This window comes from Achroia grisella, unplaced genomic scaffold (genome assembly GCF_030625045.1).
Source record: "Achroia grisella isolate CSIRO2021 unplaced genomic scaffold, CSIRO_AGI_Agris_v1 utg821, whole genome shotgun sequence".
In the NCBI taxonomy this organism is placed as follows: domain Eukaryota; kingdom Metazoa; phylum Arthropoda; class Insecta; order Lepidoptera; family Pyralidae; genus Achroia; species Achroia grisella.
Genome location: NW_026713035.1, coordinates 3,130,570 through 3,154,639, shown reverse-complemented (window position 1 = coordinate 3,154,639; position 24,070 = coordinate 3,130,570). Strand labels below are relative to the sequence as shown.

The 24,070-nt window shown below is 30.8% G+C and overlaps 1 protein-coding gene across 1 annotated transcript in view; it reads right to left on the bottom strand.

The window, feature by feature from the left end:
* Positions 1 to 24,070, bottom strand: part of LOC131851988 (chaoptin) — a 73,849-nt gene that overhangs the window by 9,814 nt on the left and 39,965 nt on the right. Inside the window, exons 3-18 of the mRNA XM_059202548.1 lie at positions 12,236 to 12,325; positions 11,774 to 11,978; positions 11,001 to 11,171; positions 9,528 to 9,736; positions 8,931 to 9,085; positions 8,188 to 8,290; positions 7,826 to 8,026; positions 7,220 to 7,356; positions 6,392 to 6,611; positions 5,325 to 5,546; positions 4,665 to 4,906; positions 4,070 to 4,239; positions 3,493 to 3,574; positions 2,540 to 2,705; positions 1,604 to 1,746; positions 1,052 to 1,193 (exon numbers count right to left, since the gene is read on the bottom strand). Coding sequence (XP_059058531.1) covers positions 1,052 to 1,193; positions 1,604 to 1,746; positions 2,540 to 2,705; positions 3,493 to 3,574; positions 4,070 to 4,239; positions 4,665 to 4,906; positions 5,325 to 5,546; positions 6,392 to 6,611; positions 7,220 to 7,356; positions 7,826 to 8,026; positions 8,188 to 8,290; positions 8,931 to 9,085; positions 9,528 to 9,736; positions 11,001 to 11,171; positions 11,774 to 11,978; positions 12,236 to 12,325 — 2,658 coding nt within the window. The remainder of the gene's footprint in view (positions 1 to 1,051; positions 1,194 to 1,603; positions 1,747 to 2,539; positions 2,706 to 3,492; positions 3,575 to 4,069; positions 4,240 to 4,664; positions 4,907 to 5,324; positions 5,547 to 6,391; positions 6,612 to 7,219; positions 7,357 to 7,825; positions 8,027 to 8,187; positions 8,291 to 8,930; positions 9,086 to 9,527; positions 9,737 to 11,000; positions 11,172 to 11,773; positions 11,979 to 12,235; positions 12,326 to 24,070) is intronic.

Here is a 24,070-nt window from a genome sequence, read left to right as displayed (position 1 = left end):
ACGGTTATCATCATGTCGTGTAATGTCTGTAATAATCATGGAATTTCACTGCCTAGGTGCATATATCTTTTCAATCCGGAACACAGCTAGGTAACGTAAACCGGTGAGATGTAAATATTCACGCAGATGCGATTGTATAAACATCTACCTTGGTAAATAGAGGATAAAGTACAAAATTAATTGCATGACATTTCGATTCAGTCCTTTGGGACTGAGTAGGGTTCATACAATATTTACCTACTTTCCTTCAGACCACTTCACACCATCAGCTTGTTTGCAATCAATATGTAATTATATTGGCATACGAATATTATGTAAAAATGAAATAACGTAATGATTAGGCTAATATAATAGGATAACTACAATGTTAGTACAACAATCACACAGGGCATTACTTTAGGAAAGATTTCAATGAGTTTGAAACATACTTGCATCTATAATACTCCTTAGATGTTCGTGATTTAATCATTATAATACTACTATAATTAATAGAGACATGTAAACATATGAACGGAGTGTGATGTAGGGCTGACAAATAGTACAGAATCTTATTCAATTTGAATCAATTAGTAATTTGACATGTTATGCTATTTGATATTTTTATGCGTATAATATTCTGAATTTTATAATTTGGTCAAGATATTAATAAAATATGTTTAAAATAAGATTCCAAATATATATATATACCTAAAGTAATTCAAATTGTTTTATATTACGCAATAAAAAGTAGACTTTCATTATTTTTTATTAATGAATTTTTTTTTGGCTTGGCAAAAAGCGCATTCGCCAAATACAAGTTTGGGTAACGTGAAGGCGGAGTTTGGGTAGGAATGGCTTTTACTTAATCAGGTAAATTAGGATAGAACTGAGAATTATATACTTGTCTATTATAGATGCAGATATATATTTATAGATTTACAGGTTAACGCAACTTCACAAACAGTTTTAATATTTACATCATAAAACTGGCAGCTCACATCGAATTGTTAGTTATAAGTCATCTATCAAACTTTATTTTCAACATAAATTTACGTATCAATATAAAACTTACCCTATATCTTTGTACTAAGTCTGACAATCCAATAGCAGGTATGGTGTTACCACTTAAGTCAAATTCAACTAAATTTGCTGCCGCTGCAGGTGATAAGGCGTTAGTTGGGACCCTTGATAAATAATTATCGGATAAATCCAATCTGTAATAAAAAAAACATTATTAATATTAGATTATGTCATAATGTGCTAGAGGTCCATCCCGGCTTCGTACGTGTGGACATTTGAGGGCTAAGATATATTATTGAGGTTGCCTATGTTACTCAGAGATAATATAGTACAAAAGACTTTATTAATTTTTTAATTTTATTATTTTTATGGTAATTATAATTTCAGTTCACATTCATCAAAAAATATTATTAAAATTACTAGACAAGATAAAACGTAATACAATAATATAAGAGATATTTGAAAAGTCATCATCATGACTTTAAAAATAAAATTATATTTTATATTTAGAAATAAATTGATAATGTTTAAATAAAAAAAGAAGTTAATGAAATTCAATAGAAGAAACTAACGTATTAACGAGTGACTATTAAAAACAAATTACCTCTCAAGTAGTGGTGATATAACTAAGTTGTCAACCAAGTTTCTCACTCGATTGTTTGATAAATCGAGTGACGTTAAAGACTGCATGTCATGGAATATCTCTACCGGCATCTCCGATATATAATTATGAGAGAGGTCTAAAAACTGAAAAATAAATGTGCTGTTAATAAAAATATTTAATATCATATGACGGCGATTAAAAAATACTGAAGAAATTTACTCTTAGTCATTAATTAGAAATGGTTCAAATATTATATTATAATAGTACTAACTGCGGCCTGCGCCCGCACAACTTCGTATGCATTACACTTGACAGTTATCATTATATTTTGCCAAATTTACATAATATCCTGTTAAATTATAGCATATGTGCTATTCTATGTATAAGCTATATTACTGTAAAGTTTCATCAAAATCCGTTCAGATTTTGCGTGAAAGAGAAAAATAAATAGAACATGGTAAGATTCCGTGATTTTTTCTATTTATATGTGCATACTGTATTTTAAATTTGACGCAGTCATTATGTATATATATACATAATGACTGCGTCAAATTTTTTAATTGTTAATTTATTTAGTTTTAACTGTAAGGTACTCTTGATAATAATTTAAAATGTGTTAGTATTAAACATAATCTATACATATAAATAAAATTGGAGTGTCTGTTTGTAATATTGAAATAATCGTTTTTTACTACAAGTATATTAGGTAATATAATACGGTACATACACCAAAATAACATTTTTTACAATTTTTGTCTGTCTGTCTGTTTGTCAGCCGGCAACTCTGAAATGGCTGGACCGATTTTGACGGGACTTTTATTGGCTGTACCTGATGTAATAAGAAGTAACTTAGGCTACTTTTATTTTAGAAAAATAAAGTTACTCCACGCGGACGAGTCGCGAGTACAGCTAGTAATACATAATATTATATGTTACCTGTAAAGATTTAACTCTCGCGAAACAATCGAACTCCAAATGGTATATATAATTGTGCGACAGATCAAGGTATTGCAGCATCATCATCGATCCGAACACTTCCCTGGTTATGTTTCTTAATAAATTGTGAGAGAGATAAAGTTCCGATAGCGTTAAGTCCACATGTCTGCAAATTAACAGAAATAATTTTCAGCCTATAAAATGTACAATATGTAATAGTAATAACAACTCTGGACAATTCGCTATCATATCACAAGCTAAGTAGAGAGTATTATGAACAACACAACTAATAGAAATGCTTAAATAAACACGACCAATGTAAACAATCATGTTCATGAATGTTTGTATCGTGTTAGGAATAGAACTTGCAACCATCGCAAGTAAGTCGGTGTGCTAAACTGCCAGGACCGTCAATATAACAATCTACAGTATTGGATAAGTACTTTTTTAATTATAATGTCATACGGTCCACCTTATGGCAATTCTTATATATACATGAATAACACCACAAATGCCATTTCATGTGCCACCCGTAACACCGCTCATGCATTGCCATTCTACGGCATCTCGGTGATGCCTTCGTATCCTGTAGTTTAAAGGCCTAATATCACACCTTCTTTTAAAAATTATATTTTGTCAATTTCCTTTAAGCTAATTTTATTCATGTAAACTTTATTAATTTGAAGGAATGTGATAATATATTTCAATACATATTTTAAGGTCGGCAACTCGCACGTGATAATCCTGGTGTTTCAGGCGTCCTGAGGCTACGGTAACCGTTTACCATTAGGTGGGTCGTATGCTTGTTTACCACCATAGTAGTATTAAAAAAAGAAATTTGGCCAAAGCCTTTAGCAACTTATAGGTAATAGTCGAGCCTATTATATAATAGCTATTTTTTGTCAACAACAAAAAAAATATTATCAACTCTACAAAAAGAAATTTCAGATTACCTGAAGTAATAGGGAGCTATATATGTAATATTGTTATGTGAGAAGTCCAACACCCTTATATTGACTGATACTGTTCCAAGACCTGTAATTGGAGACAAAAATATTAATAAGGAGCATACAAAATATTCAACACAAATATTTTCTACTAAAGTAGAGCTAGCTAAAATAACAAACACAATATCAACAATTCAGAGTCACCTTGTTCAAGAACTATGGACGAGTCAGATACCAAGCCTGTATTAAAATAATATGAACGCATGAAAATAGAAGAAAAAATTAGAACTGAATAAAATATAAGTAATAATAGAGATTTAGAAAATAAATTACACAGAACAGTATTAAAAAAATAAAAGAAAGTAAAATTGAAGATGCTGTCGAAGTAGTTAATATAATAATTAAAAGTAACAGATATGAATAATTTGCTTCTGTAACAGCAGATTAATACCAAGAAGAAAGTAAAAATGTCATTGAAATTTGATAATAGCTTAATAAAAATATTAAATATATAATTATTACGATATTAAAAAAAATATTATTATGTTTTAGTTTTATTATTTAGAATAAAATTGGTACTCACTCTGTGCTTTGGGTATAAAAAAGTTGTTGCTGAAGAAACTAGGTGCATTAGAATCTGTTAAAGCAATGATTCTGTTGTAAGATGCATTGACTTTTAGAGACGTTGCTGAACCAACTTGATCAAATATAGAGAACTTGAAGTTATCGAGACGGTTGAACGATACATCCAACCTAAAACAACAAATTTTTGATATACCTGTCCTTATTTAGTTTTGTAAAGTTAATAAATAGCAAAAGAGGACAAAAATATTTAAAAGTAAACTGAAATATTTTCATTTATTTTATTTATTATATTGTTAACCGGGTCATAACAACAATAAATTTATAGTAAATAAAGGTATTTATCTCGACCATATTTACCATAAAATTATTCGTGTTAAGACCCGGTTTGCAATATAAATAATGTATATTAAACACGAAAGTTAAAAAATAATTACGTCCAATTTACATATATATACATATTATACCAAATATGCCAATAAAAAGGCTAATAACAAATTGCTTTGTTATGTCAAGTCTTTAATACTTTGCAGATAAATATCTTAAAACTTTTACAGTATTAATAATAATATATTGACAAATGCAAAATGACTTACTCTTTAAGCGCTGGAATATTCTGGAATGCTTCCTCACTAATTTGGAAAATCCGATTACCTCTTAATCGTATTATTTTCAAATTATCAAGACCAGTGAATGCTCGCCTATGAATAATATCTACCAAATTATCTTCTATTAGAATCTCTTGTAATTCCTTTAAGTCAACGAAAGTATGTTGAACAATCTGATTCAATTGATTCAAAGATAGGCATATTTTTTCTAGCTTTCCGTGGATATCACCCTGAAAAATTAATATAAAATTTATAGAAAAAATCGAAGTGTCTGTACTATGTTGTCATAATATGTGGTTAGGGTAATATAGATAGATAACTTAACAAAATATATCAACTACATATAAAATAAATTTAAAATAATTTCCATAAAAGTAATCGACACAAAACAATGGAACTAATCTGAAAGTATATCGAATAAAAATGTTTTTAATCGGTTTTTGACGGAGTTGAATGGAAGTAACTAACATTAATAAAAAAAATATAGCCGAATTGAGAACCTTCTCCTTTCTGAATCAGTTAAAAATAAGAACTTAGTTTTTTTTAATCATATTTTTAATTCTGTATTATCTATACAATATGAAAATGTTTTAATTACATCTAAGGATTTATAGGGCATGATAAACTAACTATAAACTATAAACTAACTTGTAAAGTTCCTTTGGAGAAATGATCAATAGCATTGTCTTGTAAATTCAATGACTTCAATTTATACAAGAAATGAAACGACGTATCTGGAACATTCTTCAGTTTGTTGTTACTGAAGTCCAAGTGTTGTAGCTCAATCAATGCTTTTAGAGGCTCGAACGGGAGTATTTTCACGGATTCTGCCAAACCATTTGCCAATTTCAGAGTCGTTAAACTATGTAACTGAAATTTAATAAAAATATGTTATATTATAATTTAGTTAGTTTGCTCTCATAGTTATATGACAGATTTATTTTATTACTCAAGTTTATTTACTTTTGTCAATCTTGCAGTTTGTATTCACTTAAAATCTTAAATAAATAATCCGTTCAGGACATTGTTCGTTTAAAAGAGCAACACGAAAGTTTCGTGCTCGTTCTTTTTTCCGAATGAGCAGTGGGATAAAAAAATATTATGTGACAATTCAGAAGTGCATATACTAAATTTATTTGAATAAAGATTATTTCTATTTAGATTGAAGAAAGTTTGATATGTATATTCATATGTCTTCAACAATCAATAAATAATGTTTCTGAAGTGAAAGGTAAGATTAAGTAAAAATCAATGTTATAAGTACGTAATGAACAACATTAATAAGGTTCTTCTTGATTCAGCGGTGCAGCACACTAGACAATTCGTCATTAGATCCCAAGCCCGCTTTACTACAGTTGCGGGTTCGATTTCTTGCACTAGGTAATTCGCATTTGTATTCATAAGTATTATCAATTGTATTGGGTTGGGTGTTTTATATGTATATTTTATAAATATAGGTATATGTTTGGATGTTTCTATAATGAGACTAGATGGACCGCTATCTATCATCACTGTGTGATTTATTCAGGATTAATATTTTCTATTATATATTTATACAAATAATTTTCATATTTGTTCTGCTTAAAAATATTATTCTATTAATTAGGATGTAAACAACTAATTGTTTCAATATTATATACATTTCAATGTACCCAATTTAAGCAAAGTTTCAATAACAATCACGGTATTATATGAAAGATATGAACGATTATTACCTCAGCAAAAGCAAATGGGTCTATAAAATCTATGTCGTTCTCAGACAGATCCAATGTCTTAATTGTCCTAACGTGTTGGAATGCACTGGATTCAATTTTGTTGATATTGCTGCCAAAGATTTTCAGATCCTCCAACTCTACTCCGAACTCTTGGAAATCTTCAGCTCTTAGGTTACGTCTGATAAGTTTCCCTACTGATACTGATCGGAGGGACCTCATTCTGAAAATTATATTGGTGGTAATGTACTGTAGTGTTATTAAATAAATTAACATTATTATAATATTAATACGTGAAGTAAAAACTTTTACGAAAACTACGCGGACGGAGCAGTATGAAACGTACCCTTACATATAAGGGTAAGTTTATATAGAAAAAGGAGTACAGAATGCTAATATTTTTTTATAAGTTATGTATTTAAAATACATTATAAATAAAAAAAAGCATTACACACATTATAATGTATTTGACTATGTAATATTATGTTATCTGTGATTTGACACACATACGCATAAAAGTATAGTCTATAGTCAACAGAAGCTTAATAAGTTCAAAATTATAATTTACAAAAATTATGGCCGAATTTCGACTACTAGTTTCAATTGATCGATATTAATATAGAAAATAAATGTTTATTGGAATGATTGTTCATCTCTGGAATCTCTTTGATAGCATTTAATAGCTATTAAAAAAAATGGCAGAAATACTATTCCACATATTAAATAGCTTATAAATAAAACCTAATAATTATAAAAATACTTAACGACATAACCCGTGGGAGATAAAAAAATAACGAATTAAAATAAATTAGAGTAAGTAATTTTACGAACCTTCTTATATCCTGTAAGCTCATCTCAATAGAAGTGGATCCGCTTATGTCCAAATTAAATAATCTGTACTGAAAATTATTGAAAGACAACTGGCCGTATTCTGAAGGAATATTTGTTGACAACAAATTGATATCCACCTGAAATTAATAAATTTATTATAGTACATCATTAGGTATAATTTGCTTTTAATATATCTGGCTTATGAAAAATAAACTATGGACAATTTTTTTGTCAAATGTGAAATAAATGATGTTTTTACTTCATTTCCATAATCCCTTTATGGAAGAATATAGAAACAATGTTAATAATTTAACTAACCAATAATTACCTACATCAATTTGAATTTTTTTACTCCTTTCCCCTTGTAAGATCCAGACACAATATTCAAATATAACAAAATAGCACTAATCTTTTTAGTTAATAATATACAATAATTCAATAATATACCAACATTAAATTTATATATGAAGTCAGTTAAAATGATTGACATTAAATACTCTTAACTTTAATCTTTGTGCCCTAAAGACATCAAACCCTTCTCAAGTTTTGATTAAAAGTCAACAAGTTGCTGGCTAATGAAGACAGATAATATAACAAAGGCCTCACCTTGTTCTCCCTAAGGTTTAAGAATCTCAGTGAATCTAACTTGTTCAACATGAACTTGGATATCATTGTCAAGTTGTTCTCCGACAGATCTAGACTCTGCAAGCTGTTCTCGAGTCCAGCAAATGATGCAGGCGATAAGTCCCAAATAGCGCAGTCTCGTAGTGAGAGTGTTTTGATTTTAGCATTGCGGAATGCATCTTCCTGTAATAATTTTCCATTTTATAGATCACCGTTAATATTATAGACATACTAGGGAACCTGCAAGACGTCCTGTCAGAAAAAGCACCGTTCTCTACTGGGTTTAATTTTAAAAATAGATTTTTTAATCTAGTATTATATTTATCAAAATATAAAGAACTTACCCGTATAATATAAATGGGATTCCTGTCTAGTGACGTGGTGTTCAAAACGTTGAAGTATTTGAATGAACCGGGAAGTAGTGTGTTTATTAAATTGTTGTCCAATCTGCGAAAATAATGGCTTATAAGAAAAATATAGTATCAAATGACTTCACAAGCAGGAGGGATTTGCCTGCATTTTTTTTGTACGTGTTCTCAGAATTCTATATGAAGTTTTTTTATGATTCCTTTCTTTTATAAATATAATATTCTCAAGTAAATTGAGAGTCGGTAGTTCTCATGGAATAAAAGAAGGAAAGAAGTTTTTGAGTTATCCTTAATGTGTCAATCGATTGCGAAGTGGATTTTTCGTTGCCTGAACTCAGTTTATATATTAAATACTATTTATACTGTATAATACTCATGTCACGTGAAGTACAGCGATGTTACTTTCTGATGGGGAAAGCGATATTTACTATTGATCTCCACGCGGTCCTTTCAGAAATTATTGTGCAATTTCTGGTAAATACGTTACGATGAGCTAACTGACTAGATCTCACCCTTATATGTACTATCCTTCACTGGTGCCCCGCAAGCGTAAACATTATTATCTTTAAAAAATAAGTCTATGAATTTAGAAAGAATTTTTAAATTCAATGAAATTTTGGATTTTGACTAAAAATCTAATTACGTTTACGTCAAAACTGTTCTTTTTTTTTTTTACATTATTATTATCATCAACAATAATAGTATCCAATAGCACTTACTTTAAAGTGTCTAATGATAACCTGACACTGTTCATCTCATGTGCTGGGGGTACTTGTTTAATGATGTTGTTCGCGAGATCCAGGATCCTCAGTTGGCGCAGTGGAGAGATCTCCTCATACGGGATGAACGACAGCTGGTTGTCGCTTAGAAGTAGCTGGAATTTAGAAGGCAGGAGTGGTGCATTCGTTTTATTATGACAGTTATGATAAGCAGAGTATATGTTATGAGTACTATACAACTGATAGAAATACTTAAATATGTATTATTTGTAAATACATACATAATATATATAAAAAACTCCCACGCCCTGACACCCAAATGTTTACATCATGAGAGACATCAAGCAATCCTGCAATCATCGGATGTATGGCAGTGTGGTAAACCATTAGACCGCCGTAGAGGCCGTTAACAGTATGCAAAAGTTACTGTGAAATCAAAATTACTTTAAAGATACCAAAATTATCTAGGTATAGATAATTTTTTTATTGTAGTACATTACTAAAAACTATTCAACATGTTATATTGCTACTAATATTATAAAATGCTCCGGTTGGTCGGAGTATTCCCACTAAGTTCAAAGACAAATCTGTATTTACCTTATTAAGTCTGCCCATTCCATCTCGAAAGACTCCGCTGTCGATGACTGTTAGATGGTTTCCATGAAGGTCTAAAGTTTCCAGCATTGGTAGACCAGAAAAAGTATCCAATGGAAGGGTTGCTATTGAATTGTCCGCCAGAATTAACGTATGCAATGTATCTTGTAAACCTCTCCAATTTTCGCCTGATATTTCTGTTATTTCATTACCTGAAATAGTAATCATTATTTTGTTTATAAAATGAATACCAATGAGTGATTTTTTTTATTTTAGTCTGCTTGCGTTCTCCTACATTTATATTGATTTCTATATAGTTTAACTTTATGAGTTTTGTATATAATATATTAATATAAGGTTACTCTAGAATGATCTACCCTTCAATCAGAGATAGAATTTTTAAAGTTGGTCTAGTATTTTTCGAGTTTATCCATTAGAAACATACAAATAAACAAACTATATATAGACGTATCAATATAATATTAATATAGATAAGAAAATTACTTCACTATTTTTACCGTTAATATAGCATTATTTAGAACTGTTATAGAAATAGAAATAATTTTGATACGGTAGACAATTGTACCGTTAGTTATTAACTAACAATATTGTTATTGAGTTCATTGATGGACAAAACTTTATAACTAAAATAATAGCATAATTTGTATGTTAATCTAAATTTATACGTTAAAATAAATAAAACAACATAATTAAGAAACTGATTATCTGTTATGCGTAAGTGAATTAATTACTGGATTCTAAAAAATATAGAAACATGTTTATGAATAATTGATTAACAATGTTATTTCTATTTTAGGTTAACTATGAGAAGTTTAAACAAAGCTTTAAATTGCCCCAAGGAAAACCAGTACTCTCCTAAAAAACTATTGTAGAGTCACGTGCAAAAAACATGTAGACATTATTGTATAATAATATTTATAATTACCAATATTTTTTATTGCAACTACTTTGTTTAGTTAAAGTCCAACTTACATATAAATAAAAATGATGTACATATTATAATATAAGACATTATGGTCTGTTGGTTTTCTATAACTGTCTATAATTAAAATATATTTCTATCTAATGGATACTCTGTGACAAAGTAGAAGATAGGTTATTTCCTACATACATCTTGGAAGATGGATGACGTACGTCTGCCTCATTTCCCGGATGTATCTAGGGTTCGAGATTGCATCTAAGGCGTATTGCAAAAACGCCTAATAAAAATGCCCGTAACTGGTAACCCGTATGAATAGGTTGATGAATGTCGAGGAAACGATAGAATTATGTTATATATAATTCTTTTGAACCACTAAAGAATTTAGTGTTATGCACTGTCTATCTCAATATGAGACTCGCGTGACGATATAAGCTTAAATTTCAAGTATACCCTTTTTATACCTTACAAATCTTACGTAGTGTGAAACGGACACTGATTCCACCTAAAATTTATTAGGGCTAGTTTTAAATTACCTGATAAATCAAGCTGTCGTAACTTCTGCAAGAATCTCAGCGATCTGCTCGGCACAGCCGTTAGTTTATCTTCCTTCAGTTCTAGTTCCCATAATGTGTTTTCTAGACCGTGAAATGCTTCTTCATGGATTGTCTCTAGAGGGTTCTGGTTTATTGCTAGTCTGTACAGCCCTGCAATGAATTATTTAATAGGTTGAGCTAAAACAACGAAAAGTTTGCCACGTGAAAGCAACATGTTTCCATTACAAAATACAGGTGAGCCAGATTTATGCAGGTGAAACTTTACTTTATGAAAACGTGTTCTAAGAGTTGTTTTAAGATCTTTAATAATAATTAACGAAGTCGCTAATGATTTATTTTGTTTTAAACTTGTTTAATAGGTTACAAATAAGGATCTACTTATGTTTTATAATTAATTCATGACATTTTCTTCATTATTTTAGTGTTAATATAAATATAATTATAATATTATTAAACTAAAAAACGAATATTATCTAATAACGTTAATAACATATATATAATTAAATTAATTGAGAATATAATGAAGGACCATTGTTCAAATAAAACAAATTACTCATCATAATCATTATAGGGTATATTTAACCAAAGATTATTGAGACCACAAGATTTCAAGTATGCCTATTGTATTTATTGTTTACCCATCTATTGTTTTACTTCAATATTCGTTTAAGTTGACGAAATATTACCATGTAGGTTTGTGTGCTAACTATAATGCGTAGCTTACTAATTTCTCAGTTTGTAGAAAATATTACCTGTAGCTTGAAAGAACTGTGGTTCCAAATCCCTAATGTTGTTCCCTGTAAGTTGTAACATGAATACTTTCGAACTGTTCACTGTAGCTGGAACCTTGTATATAGGCACTTGGTTGCAGGTCACGATGCCCAGGTCTCCAGCTGGCTTGGAACACGTACATAGCGCTTGGAAAAGGCATGGCGGATGTCCAGGGTCCACGTGTAACTGTAAGTTTAAAATAGTTTTTACAAATCCTAGCAGCCAAGCAGCATACTAGTGACTACGGTCGTCACATGATAAAGTGATATCCGTGGTGTTTATGTATATAGGTGATGATTACTGTTTACCATTAGTTATAACTCAACTTGATTGTCAAAGTTAATTAAGAAAGTCCCGCAAAATCGGCAAGTAACATTTAAACTTAAACAAAACTTCAATACCAACTAATTTAATCCCTATTTCAATAATAATGAGATACTCACGTCTAAAGCTCTCGCCAGTGACGCCCATATCATCAACAGCAGCGTAACCACCACCAGACTGTACCCAAACTTGATAATCGTCATCAAACTCTGGAACAACAGAGAATAATTTATTAGTTTACCTTCCCGGATCCATTGTTATCATATCGGCAATATGAATTACAATAGATTCGCTGTCTATTGAATAGATTGATGGCCTTTGTCAGCAGTTTGGTTGGGTTTTGCATTGAAAAAACATATTTCCGTGTCCATTTTGTATAAACATATTGAATTTACTCTACCTTTGTATTATATGTTGTTATATAAATATATATTTATTGATTTTAATTCGTAATAAATACTATTTTATTGTTCATAATATATACAAATAATATATCTATAATAATAATAAAATAAATATAATATATTTGAAGAGCATATAAATTTTTAAATGCTGAATAAAAGTTATTATGATTTCTGGCTACCGCCTAATGATTTTAATTTTTAATTTTATTTCCAAGTTTCTTTAGTTATTACTATTAAAATATTTTATATTGTTTACTATACATAACATTCATTGACAATTATAAAATACCTGAATATATATACATAAAAAAAGGCATTAGCTCCTTCAATTTCCTGTATTACTTTTCAACTGACTTTATCTTTTCAAGACGGAACAAGAAAACCACCCTCGTCCGAGAGTGGCAAGACATGTTTTTTCCTCATTTCACCGCAAAAAGGCTTGAAATACTCAGTCTCTCGTGTCGAAAAGAGCAAAGAAATTATTCATCTAGAGAAAAAAAATACAGTTCAGTATGAAAGGCAAATAATAACAACTCTAATCTCTTTATTCATAGGTAGTAATAGTGTTAAAATGATCACTTGCATGAGGGGCCGAAAGTGTCGATCCCATATGAATAAATAATTTTTGACTTTGACTTTGACATCTTTACATAGTATAAAATAAAGTCACATCCGCTGTCTGTTCGCTTAGATCTTTTAAACTACGCAACGGATTTTAATACAGTTTTTAGCAATGGAGTGATTCAAGAGTAAAGTTTATATGTAGGTAAATATAATACTTAATACCTATACTTGTACCCGTATGCCGGGGCGGATAGCTAGTAATATATACAAGTATAATAAATACGAGGATAATGTAAAAGAGTAAAAATCATGCTATATTATTGAACTGTATATCATTATTATTTTCTATGAGTAGTGATTACATTTTTTTATAAATATTTCAATATACCTAATAATTCTTTAATGCTACTCGATAGAAAAACTTTAGTCTAGAACAGCGCTATTTGATTGGTCTAGAAATTATTATATTATACAGAATTATTATTAATTTATATTTATAGAAATTACCCAAGGAGACTTTATATTATCAGGTAATAAATACCTGATAATATAATGTTCTCTCTAATATAAAATCTCCTCGGGTACATTTTATTATCAACTCTAAACATATTAAAGCATATATTTTCAATTAAATTTGGGTCGTTTACTATAAGCAGTATAAATAATAATAATAGTTTTATACCTACAGGTACCAAAATCATTATTTTAATTCCAATTAGCGTGAAATTTTGTTGGTCTAGTAATTATGCAAAACAAACTTTTGTTAACAGACTGGGGTAAATACTCCCATAGCTATATTTTAATTTTAAATAAAGCTTTCCAACGGTTATGTGCTCTGCGTTCATAACGAAACATGAATGTTAATGAAAACCAAACGTCTGTATGAATTGTAAACAGCCAAATATGTATGCTATTTATTATATAAAGCCTCATATCATATGTGTAATCTATATTTTGACTACGACTTCTCTAATCGACGATCTAATCTTAGAGCATCATCCATGTTCCATCTACATCACAGAAGAGTAAAATAACAATGGCTTGTTATTATGAAAATTACTATGCGTTCTGTTAAAAATACCGTAGAAACTTAGATACAGTAAAAAAAACACCTCCAATCGATCCTCCATCCAATTCAAACGAAGATAGAAATTACGATAGCTAGCTTAGGTTCGAACCTTAGAGGTTCCTTCAGAGTAGAATCATATTCGTCAGGCAAGAGTTGGCCTTCAGCTGCTCCATAAGTAATTCCGCGGATTTGGATGCAGTATGCCATCTGCACTCAACCCTGATCGTTCGGTGTAGTTGTCAAGGCCAGTTGCGATCAACAGCATTAAAATATTTCGAAAAAAAACGATAATTCAACTTATTTTAAGAACTATTTCATTTTTTCTTTTGAAGGCGTGTAATTAAAGAATTATTTACACATATCTAACATAATAATGGTATTTAGTTATAGCACTGCGGTTATCAGCAAATATCGGAGAATATTGAACACATACGAGGTTTCGGAATGCCTCTGCGGTTGCAGTAAATTCAAACTTCCCGTGGGAAGCTGTACTAAATCTATAGGTATCATTATATCTAAATCTACAGTAATATATGAAGCTGAAAAGTTCGGATGTTTGTTCGAAAGAGCTAACCTCTGGAACTATATTAAACCGTTTTGACGACCTTGGTGGTCTATCGGTTTAAACATCGCCTTACTTCCGATAGTCGCAAGTTTGATTCCGCGCACACTAAAAATATTTGTATTCACGGGTATGATTGTATTGCTCTAAACGTTTCCTATGTATACTAAGTATAGCTATGTGTATTATGTATATATATATTGATTACCACCGCCTAGTCCCAAGAGTAATCAGGTGGCGTTATGTGAATTGTCCTGGGTTATTATTTCATTACTAAGTTAATATTTTAAAGGCTATATTTAACATGATAGTGAAATTCTAACTGAGCAAAAAAAAACGTCGAAAGAAATGCTAAGTGAAAGCGGAGTTATAACCCGGGCGACCCGTGTTATGATGGTAGTTCGGGGAAAAAGGCGGCAGACATTTTCTTTAAATTAAACTGCGAATAAAACCTCGAGGCACAGCTAGTATACTTTTACACAATTGCTGAGGTAGCGAGGGTAACGTCCTTTAACTGTAACGTGTAATATTCACGGATCAATGGCGCGACTTGTAGACTAAACCATTTATGATTATTATGTAAATCGTGCATTTTTTTATAAATAAATATACCTAATGATGTGGATGATATGTGCTTTGGTAACGTTTTTCTTTTCAGGTCTGTCATCATACAATTATGTAATCATATATTATATTCAAGTATTTCAAGTAGTTGTCGCTAATATGTTCATAATTCGAACATAATTCAGACGTTATTAAGATTCTATGTCCAAAGATTATAAATAATAATAATAAATGAAAATTGACACAGAATTTTGTAGGTGTCGGCCAGATTTGCACTCACGACCATTTGTGTGTAAGGCGGGTTGGATTACCTACTCTTTAAATTAAAAACTTTAATAAAAATAATTTTAATATTAAAACTTTAATCTACTAATACACTTGTATAATAATAATGATAATAATAGCTAATAATAATAATAGCCTTCAATTAATAATCTTTCTTACATAATATTTATGATAATTTTATTTAATCATTTTCACACCGTTACGTGAAAGTTGTCTTGCTATCCAGCATAGGTATCCCCTAGAGTTCGCCATCGAATGCAATTCTGCGCTGGTCATTCCCAGGTAATACTCTAATCTTCCAATAATACTCCCAATCTCAATTATACTACACGAATGTGTATCTACCTGGACATAGTCGTATTGTATTGTAATAATAATTCGTATGATTAGCATTTTCTCCTCTCAAAAATATTCTAAACAAAGATTTATGTAGGCGGTGCATTACCAACATAAGTACTTTTTTTTACTAAAAGGCATTTCAAAGAACGTCTCAAGCTTTATCAAGTTGAATAAGAAATAGAATCAAAGAAAATTCTCTTTATTACAAATGACGAAGCGCGTACTTTTCCTCATAAATAAAACATAAAAATACCGTTCATTTGATGTTAATCCTTAGAAGAATGATTCATTGTATATAAAATGTGGTATCCTTGTATGACAGGTAGCTAAATATTATTTTAACATTCTACATTATAATGAAAGTCACGTTCAAGGTAAAATAATACAATAATAAAGAGAACACACGTACAACAATAACTGAAAACAGTAAACACGATTAAATTACATCTTTCGTCAATGAACTTATGCTTTTTTAATACTACTATGTAATATTATGTTATCTGTGATACTACTGAAGACCAAACATACCGAATAACGAAATGAATAAGTACATAATTCAAAGTAGCTATCGATTGTTCAGTTCTGTACAACTGATCCTAGTTTATATAGTTGGTGTTACTGGCAGCTTGTCTACCATTCTTTTATAAACTTTATATTTTTTATATATCACTTTTGACAAACTAATATTGTTTTGTTACTCTCTCGCTATGAGCCCTTTTGGGAAGAATACACATTTTTACTAGTATTTGGTTTTTATTAAAATATAAAATAGTTGTGTTCCCGCTCCAGTAACAGTTAGTACGGACTTTTATTTAGCCCGTCCAAACAATATTCAATGATTTAATTTAAATTCGATTGATAATTTTATAGAAACAGTAGCTTTTGCCAGCGGCTTTGCTCGCGTTAATTTATCCCTTTAGGAGTGGAATTTATCAAAATCCTTTCTTAGAGGATGCCTACGTCATAGTAGCTTTATGCATGCAAAGTCTCAGTCTAGATCACTACGTCAGTCACCTTTGTGTTAAATATATTTAGATTGCCATCGATTACACTCAGCTTTATATATTCTTTCCCTAGATGAATATATAACGGCTCTGTGTGAATTCATCTAGATGAATTCACACAGAGCCGTCTAGACTCAAGCTAACCACAGCTTGTTTTATAGGTACTATAAATAAGTAGATATATTTTTTATGCAAGTAAATACATAGAAAACTCTCAGAGTAATACAAACAATCATAATCACGAATACAAATACAAATCGTGCGAGAATCGAACCCGTGACAAACAGAGGTAAAACTGTGTGCTAAATCGCCAGGCTACCGAGGCTGTACACGCCACGTACAAGATAAGAGATCTATTCCATATATACATAGATAAGTTTATGTTTTTATTCACATTATTGTATTACTCTATGTCTATGGTAGGTATTTCCAAATACAATATTTTGTGTTTCTCGGCGTGCTTTGTCAACCAAAATTTTGTTATGTAATATTCGAATATCAGTTTTTGAATTTGCAATTTCAATCACACTAAGCTCCCAGGAGTAGATAATATTCATAGTATAATTAATAGTTATTATTGCTACCGTTATTAATCAATCTATAAAGGAAGGTTTATACAGTATTAATAAGCGTTGACCGTATGTCAGGACTCCTTAGTAGGGCCACTTCATGATTAATCATTGGTAGCTACAGTATTCTTTAGAGTGCCTATAATTAAATTAGTGCTTCCTAATTTTCTTCACGTATGGGCAAGTAGGATACTCTTGAATTATAGTATAACCGGAATGGAACAAACATTTTATGCTCCTATATATAATAATAAAAATCTTAGGACAAATCACACAGTGCCATCTAAATACAAGTTAAGCTAGCTGAAGCTTTTGTTATGGGTGCTAGATAACTGATACAAATACATAGATTTTTTTTCCTAAATACATATATATTATACATAGAAAATACTTCAACCGATACAAATGATCATACACAAATGTTTGTGCCGTGCGTCGAATCGAACCCGCGACCATCGGAAGTAAGGCGGTGTGCTAAACCACTGGACCCCTACACCGTTTTATTAACACTTCACAAGTTGACAACTCACCTTATGGTGAGCTACTCAAGCGTTGCCATTCTATAGGACAAACATGTCATGCCTCATATCCTGTAATTTCACTGTCTATAACCGAAACATGGCATGGATATAAAGCAAGCTGCTTGACAGCTGTTATAGATGGGACTGAGATAAGTACGATCTTTAACAGTAAAAAAAATAGCTTGCTTAAGCCGTTTCCATTTTTCTGGATTGTTTCTGAATTCCGGATGTATGTGTATTAATTGTAATGTATATATTACCAATAATACACATACATTCAATTAATCTATTTGAATAAATATTAACGTTCATCATTACTATACGCTTATACATGCATGTTATAGTATATAACAAGCCGAGAAATTCAAATATTTGTAATGCATCCGTGCGAAGCCGGGGCGTGTCTCTAGTGTTAAATATAATTATAATATTATGAAGTACCAATGGCCGTCAGATGTTGTTCACGCAAACTTTTATCGACAATTTAGTTTGGAGCAGAAACCCGGGTGTTTTGTTTCATTATTTCGAGACCCTCGTTATTTTCAGTATAAAGGTTCATATTGAAAATTATAAATTTGATTGATGAAGTAACGATACTCACAAAATTTATATATATTTATTGAAACAAATTATATTAAACAAATATTTACAATGAACTATAACTTTAAAATGTCTGTAATAATGTATATAGACAGAATAGCTTCCTTATTACATAAACTTACATAATCTTAAATAAATAAATAAATAAACTGTTCTAAAGGATTTTTTTACTGTAATTGAAGTAGCAAACAAGATAACCTATATACATTGTACAGCACTATTTTTTATTATTTATTTATGCTTTGCATTTCATATTGCTTAAGTTCACAGTAGAATATGAACTCTGTTGGGCATAGCAAGCAGAAGAGAGGAGAGGAGGACGAGTTCATTGTTATATAATTAGACTAGAATATGATTTTGTCCCATTCGGTGTCGAGACCCTTGGTCCGTGGGGTCCTAGCGCTATAAGACTTTTCAAAGAAATAACGAAAAGGTTAGTCAATATCACAGAAGACCGAAGAGCTTGACCTTGGACAAAGAGTTAGTCTAGCTATTCAAAAAGGGAACGCGCCAGTATCTTCGGAACGTTGCCTAAAGGGACCCCTTTTAATAATATATTCTAGTCGTCATATTATATTTTTTAAGCTTTTTAATTTTAGGTTATTAGACTAATATATATGAATAACTGTATATTTTAAATTAATAAAATTAAATTAACGACAGAACGTTTCTATGTCACACATGTTATATCATTCAAGCGTTACCATTCCAGAGAACTAAGATGGATTGCCTCTTATGTAATAATTTCACTGCTCATTCGGACACTACAAGCGAAAGACAACTTACAAAACGAGCTGCTTAGCAGCTGAATTAGGTTAGAATGAGGACGCAAACAACTTTTTAAGAATTGTAAAAATGGTCAAAATTTCAGAATTGGTACCCACTAACTGTATACACATCATACATGTGTCATTGTAGAATGCTTATTAGTGAGTGAAAAAATGTTTCATAAACAATTAAAAAATATAAAAATACGTCCCCGGACGATAAACACACTGCCATCTAATCGTAATCGAAGTAGAAATTGTGTTATGAGTACTAGACAATTGATATAAATACTTAATTCGTTTTTTTATAAGAACATATATAATATACATAGAAAACACCCAGACGGATACAAACAATTTTACTCACGAATACAAATGTTGCGAGAAATCGAACCCGCGACCATCTAGAAATCACCCAGACCGGTACGAACAATCATACTCACAATTTTAAATACTTGTACCACAGAACAATAGGAGGAATCAAACCCACGACCATCGGAAGTAAAGCACTGTGCTAAACCATTACACCAAAGAGGCTGTGAAATGTGTTTATAAATGAAATTCACGTATAAATTATGATAATTGTTTCTTCAAAAACAATTTCATGAAACAACGCTTTGTGTCATATCAACAGCTTCGTTAGCGTTTTCAATTTATGATAAAACAGTCCTCATTATATTTTCAAATGAATGTACGTACGTATGTACAGGCGGCTATAAAATTTAAACGTCGATTAAAAGTTTATACGGCTTATATTGGGTAAAACATTTAATGTTCTCTATAAAATTAAGATTATACGTCGATTTTAAAACCTTTAAAAAATACAAATTAAAACAGAATATACATAGAATGTAGGTACAAAAGGCGGTCTTATCGCATTATAGAATGTATAAACATAATTATTATAGTAATATATATCACATATGCATACATTATACATAACAGTATAAATAAATATACAACAATATAATAAAAATAAAGAAATAAATATCCAATATGCAATTAAGAAAGAGAAAATTTAGTAGTAAGGAAGAATTTCATTTATTTTAGGATTTTATTGCGTTCTTAAAAAAAGCTTAGTAGACTATTTACCCTTTCAATAATGTCGCATTTGATCCTCGCATATTACATATACATTATTTACTTTCTTTCCTTATTTAGAATGTGCAGTTGTAGCTTTTTAGTTAGTAGTAGTCTTTATATGTATAAAATAGAGACATGCGGAGAGTCGGTGGACTAGCGGTATTTCTAAGGTTTGATTTTTGGAATGGTACAAACATCTGCATTCATGAGTATGATTGTTACATAATATTATACTAGATGTTTTCTATGTATATTATATAATTTACAAAAAATATCTATTGTAATATTTTTATCAGTTGTTTTAATACTCATAGTACAAGCTCTATTTAATTTGGTACTAGATGGCGCTGTGTAAATTGTCCTGTGTTAAAATATATTAGCTACAACGAGAATGGTTTTACATACCGACTGTACCAGTTTTACTCGGAAACATGGAACGACGCTTTAAACATATGAATATGGATTCCAGGCGTCCATTTTGCAGCTTAAGATTATTTGATCACGTAATGAATAAATCGAAAACTCAAATAATTTATTCTGTACGTACCTACTATACATTTTATATTATTATTGGATGCTGAAGGAGTTCCTTGACCTAATTATAAGGATAATCCTATAGGTTTGGGTCTACCCGTGGCTATGATAACCAGTTTTCGTGTCAAAATAATTTGAAATTTGCAACCGACATACCAAAAGGATGAGGTTCCTAATAAAATGGTATTTTCTTGGGTGTTAAGCGTTATTTATGGCAAAACAAACGATTATTCTCAGAAGTACAATTTAAGTAAAGGCATACCTGCATTTATTTTGAAGTATATTGGTAATTTGTTAGACAGCTTTGCAAAATCTATAAGATATAATTTGACTAATTCACTTTGTCTGGCATAAGATTAATAATTTATTAATCTTAGACTAGAATGAAAGTAGATGAAATAGAATCCAAGTATTTGAAAATCCATTTTTTTTTTATGTGGTATAATTATAATGCATTTTTCCTTATTAAAGTTATCCCAGTTCTACTTGTTCGAAGTTTTTACGTCGAAAATCAACTCCGTTCTCATCTCGTATGGTATAAAAAACCTACGATGGTAAATATAAAGTTACTCAAAAATATACCCTATTGTATAAATAAGATTAAGTTGCGATTAAATCAGTGGTTATATAAATACGGATTTTATACTGTGCGTATGTTCTCGTGCGTTATTGTGTGTGGTGACAGGGTTTTGATATGGGAAGACTCCGGGCTGACAGGGGACGGTATCAAAAATGTACACGAGTCTCGCAACTTGACTTATTTCGGACTAGAGTTGCCCGCGACTTCTGACGAGTGTATATTTGGGGATCGCTGTCTATTGACGATATGTAAAGGTGATGCCTAATATATTTAAACGGACTCTTTATTGTCCTAACTCAGTGTTCTATTAATTATCATTACCTTCTCATAATATTGAGAAGCAGATGGACCAGGACAACCTTACTACTCAGACAACCCAGAACAGAGTTCTCTGGCGCAGATGTACAGGGAGACCCAACCCCAGATAAACTGGGAACATAGTTGAACAAAGAGAGAGATATTACATACCTCCTCAAATGTCGTGCCTATCTATAGGCAAATTATATATGCACGACATTTGAACTTTTTTCATAGCATAAGGGACAAACGAGGTTGCAGCTCACCAGATGGTAAGTGATTACCGGCACCCATAATCATCTGCAACACCAGGGGAATTCGGAAATCGGGATATAATAAAATCAACTGAAAATTTATAGCTCACTAAGTACGTATTAAAGCAGTGGTCTAATGTTACGGAATTAATTCGAAACAGTTTGTAAAATACTCCAGGGATGATTAAATAGATTTTTAGTTAATTGCTCCACCCATAAATCTTTGGAGATTTACTCGAACCACGGAAATACGTGCACCCGTAATACAACCAATTTGTGCTTGTATTATCACGAATTGATGATAATTATAAAGTAAATAAGTCTTTACAAGCTTTTTTTATACAAATTTATTCATATGTATATATATATATATTTATTATAAATATATAAATAATAATATATTATTTATTATATTAAATAATTAAAATTGTAATTGTGACATAATTAGCTGATGACATATAATTGTAATTACTATTGCCATGCTACTGTGTAACGAGATGTGTTACATTTGGGAATAAATAATATAAATACCTGTGACATTTTTATCCATTCATGCACGTTAATGAACGTTCTAATATTATTTTCAACCCTACCTTCCAATATAAAAATTACCTAAATTTTCATTGGAAATCCTTGAAGCGTTATCCTATTACTTAAGGTAATCGCAATATATATGCATCCTTCCTAGCAATACACCAGAGTCCAGTCAGATTGGACTCCACTTTGTATCCTTTGGAAACGACCATAGTTAATTCCTAATGAATGCTCTATGATGGGTTGATCTTATTCCATGTTCAACGCTCATCCTATCATCTTTCATTGGTTCCAACAATACCATAAGCGCCGGCGGGTTTTCAATTATATTATAACGTATTAAAAGTATATCTGTCCTCAATTTTGGACTTAACACATACTTACAGACAGTTTTGCCTTCATTCTAAAACCAAATGCCTATCATTTCAACACATTATTCATATATTCAATCAACTCAGTTCAAACACGTCGCTGCAAGCGGATCTCGCTGTCGTTCTCCAATTTACTTGATTAATATGTATGCCAAGAGAATCCTAAATCTAAGAAGGCAGGCTCGGTGCCAAATGTCAAACCCATAACGCTAACCTAACTTAGTTAATTGACAGCTCTAAGCGGTGTTTATGTTTCGAAAACCCTTTATAATGCCTTAAGTAATTTGGAACAAAATCTCCTGTGAAACGTCTAAGCGCCATCGGAATAAGTTGGTCGAACTTCAAACATCGCTGTAGTATTCTATTATTATGTAAATGGCTATTTGTTTGGACTGTATTTAAATAATGCTGCCCACCTTCATGGAGGAGGACTATTGGCCGAAGGGGGTGGTATAACGGCATTACTGTGACAGATTGCCGTCGTCAGTGCCGTGACCATTTGCCGTTTACATTTATTTATATTATTATTACATATGTATGTTAGTCTATTGACTTGTCACGAGGCCATAGTAGCCTGAAATAAATATATAAAAAACTAGCTGACCCGGCGTACTTCGTAACGCCTAACAGTCGATTCTTTAATTTTTAAGTTTATTTCATACTTATTCTGCTATTCAGGACGCCGGGTCGTGTTAATTTTCTAAAAAATGAATTATCGAAATCGGTTCAGTAATTCTCGAGATTACCAACACATTTAGCGATTCATTTTTATATTATAGAAGATAATAAAAATCTAGCAGTTTTATAAGCAATAAAAGATGCCAGTTGCTTTAGGTTTTTTGTTGCGTTAAACATACGGAGAAATAAAAAAAAATTATTGCTTTATGAACACATTATTAAACTAATAGAATTACTTTACGTACATTTGGTTTCTGCTGTGTAAACAAATTCATTAACTGAAATAAAAAGTATATTATACGATTATATCTGAAATACATGTTTACGATAGAAAATATCTATTGTTAATTGCTTAAACATTAAAATAGTATCCTC